Source organism: Nicotiana tomentosiformis, chromosome 12, assembly GCF_000390325.3.
Source record: "Nicotiana tomentosiformis chromosome 12, ASM39032v3, whole genome shotgun sequence".
Taxonomy (NCBI): Eukaryota; Viridiplantae; Streptophyta; class Magnoliopsida; order Solanales; family Solanaceae; genus Nicotiana; species Nicotiana tomentosiformis.
In genome coordinates this window covers 23,101,940-23,103,448 of record NC_090823.1, presented here as the reverse complement: position 1 = coordinate 23,103,448, position 1,509 = coordinate 23,101,940, and the positions used below count along the sequence as shown (strand labels likewise).

The 1,509-nt window shown below is 43.4% G+C and overlaps 1 protein-coding gene across 1 annotated transcript; it reads right to left on the bottom strand.

The window, feature by feature from the left end:
• Nucleotides 1-692: 692 nt before the first annotated feature.
• On the bottom strand, nt 693-1,160 carry LOC104112468 (uncharacterized). The gene has a single exon (XM_009622402.1). The coding sequence runs from the start codon at nt 1,158-1,160 to the stop codon at nt 693-695; it is 468 nt and encodes a 155-aa protein (XP_009620697.1).
• Nucleotides 1,161-1,509: the final 349 nt, after the last annotated feature.

The window sequence follows — 1,509 nt, the reverse complement described above, 5'->3', positions numbered from 1 at the left end:
CTACCACTACATTAGCTAGCCAATATCAAGTAAGTGAGTCACCTCTTCTTTGACGAATTTATTCCTAGCCTCCGCAATTGGGCGTTTCTTTTATCTTACTGGAGGGACGTTTGGATCCAAGATTAGCTTGTGAACGGCCACTTCCATTGGGATACCTGTCATATCCGCATGCGACCATGCAAAACAATCGGCATTATACTTAAGAAATTCAATAAAGCCAGACCTGAGATTGGGGTGCAGTTCTGTCCCCAAGTGGAATTTCCTTTCTAGGAATTTTTCAAACAATGCAACTTGCTCAAGATCTTCCACTATTGATTTTGTTGCATATGTCTCTTCCGGCACCTGGAAGTATCTTGGCACCTGATAAGACTCTGATGCTTATTTCTCATGGTTAATTTCACTTGATTCAGGAGCAGGCGCCGGTTCCTGTAATTGCTATGATGTATGCTCCTTCCCTTTGCTAATGGAAACTGAAGTCGCATTCATCTCCCTTGTCGATAGTTGATCGCCCCTTATCTGTTTGATTCCTTCTAGCATTGAGAATTTCAATAATTGATGATACGTTGACGGTACTGCTCTCATCTCATGCAACCAAGGTCTTCCAAAATAATAATATATCCCATATCACCATCTACTACTTCAAATATAGTCGTCTTCATCACTCATTCGGCATTCATGGGCAGCAAAATCTCTCATCGGTTTGTCACGCTCACAAGGTTGAACCCGGCAAGGAGCTTTGTGGCCGGAATAATGCTCCCGGTGAGTTTAGCTTGCTTCAATACCCTCCATTGTATGATACTGGCTGAGCTTCCAGGATCCACTAAAACACGTTTGATTTTGAGATGTAGAACATATAAATGAATTACCAATGCGTCGTTGTGTGGTAGCAACAATCTGTCTGCATCTTCCTCCGTGAAAGTGATGTCATCATCGGCAACTTTTAGGAGTCTCTTGCTATGTGTTATTAATACCTTTGTCTTCTTTGCTGCCGAGAAAGTAACTCCATTGATCTCGTTCCCCTCAAAAATCATGCTAATTGTCTGGCACATGGGATCTTCTCCTGCTTTCGAAGATTCCGCGTTATCCCAGTTGCGATCGTAGTTGTTCTTGGTACGGTCACTTAAGAATTCTCTCAGATGCCCGTTCTTTAATAGTGTCATCACCTCTTCCCGTAGATGTTGGTAGTCCCCAGTCCGGTGTCCATTCGTCCCGTGATACTCACACAATAAGTTGGGATCCCTCTAGCTGGGATCGGACCTCATCGGCTTGGGGAACCACATTTCTTTGATGTTTCTCATAGCTGATGCCAACTCTATTGTACTGACATTAAAATTGTATTATGATAGCTTGGGATAAGAGGAATCTCGCGTACATGACGATTCTTTATCCTGTAATGATCTATTGCTCGGACCGTGATCAGTTTTTCTGTCGGTAGTGAACCTATCCGCCTATCGGAAACCTCTATCGTGTCCTTCGACCCGTTCGTAGGGAAAAAAACCAGCTCCTTGA

Excerpts from the sequence above, each read along its gene's own strand:
- LOC104112468 (XM_009622402.1), bottom strand. The coding sequence starts at position 1,160 with ATGACACTATTAAAGAACGGGCATCTGAGAGAATTCTTAAGTGACCGT.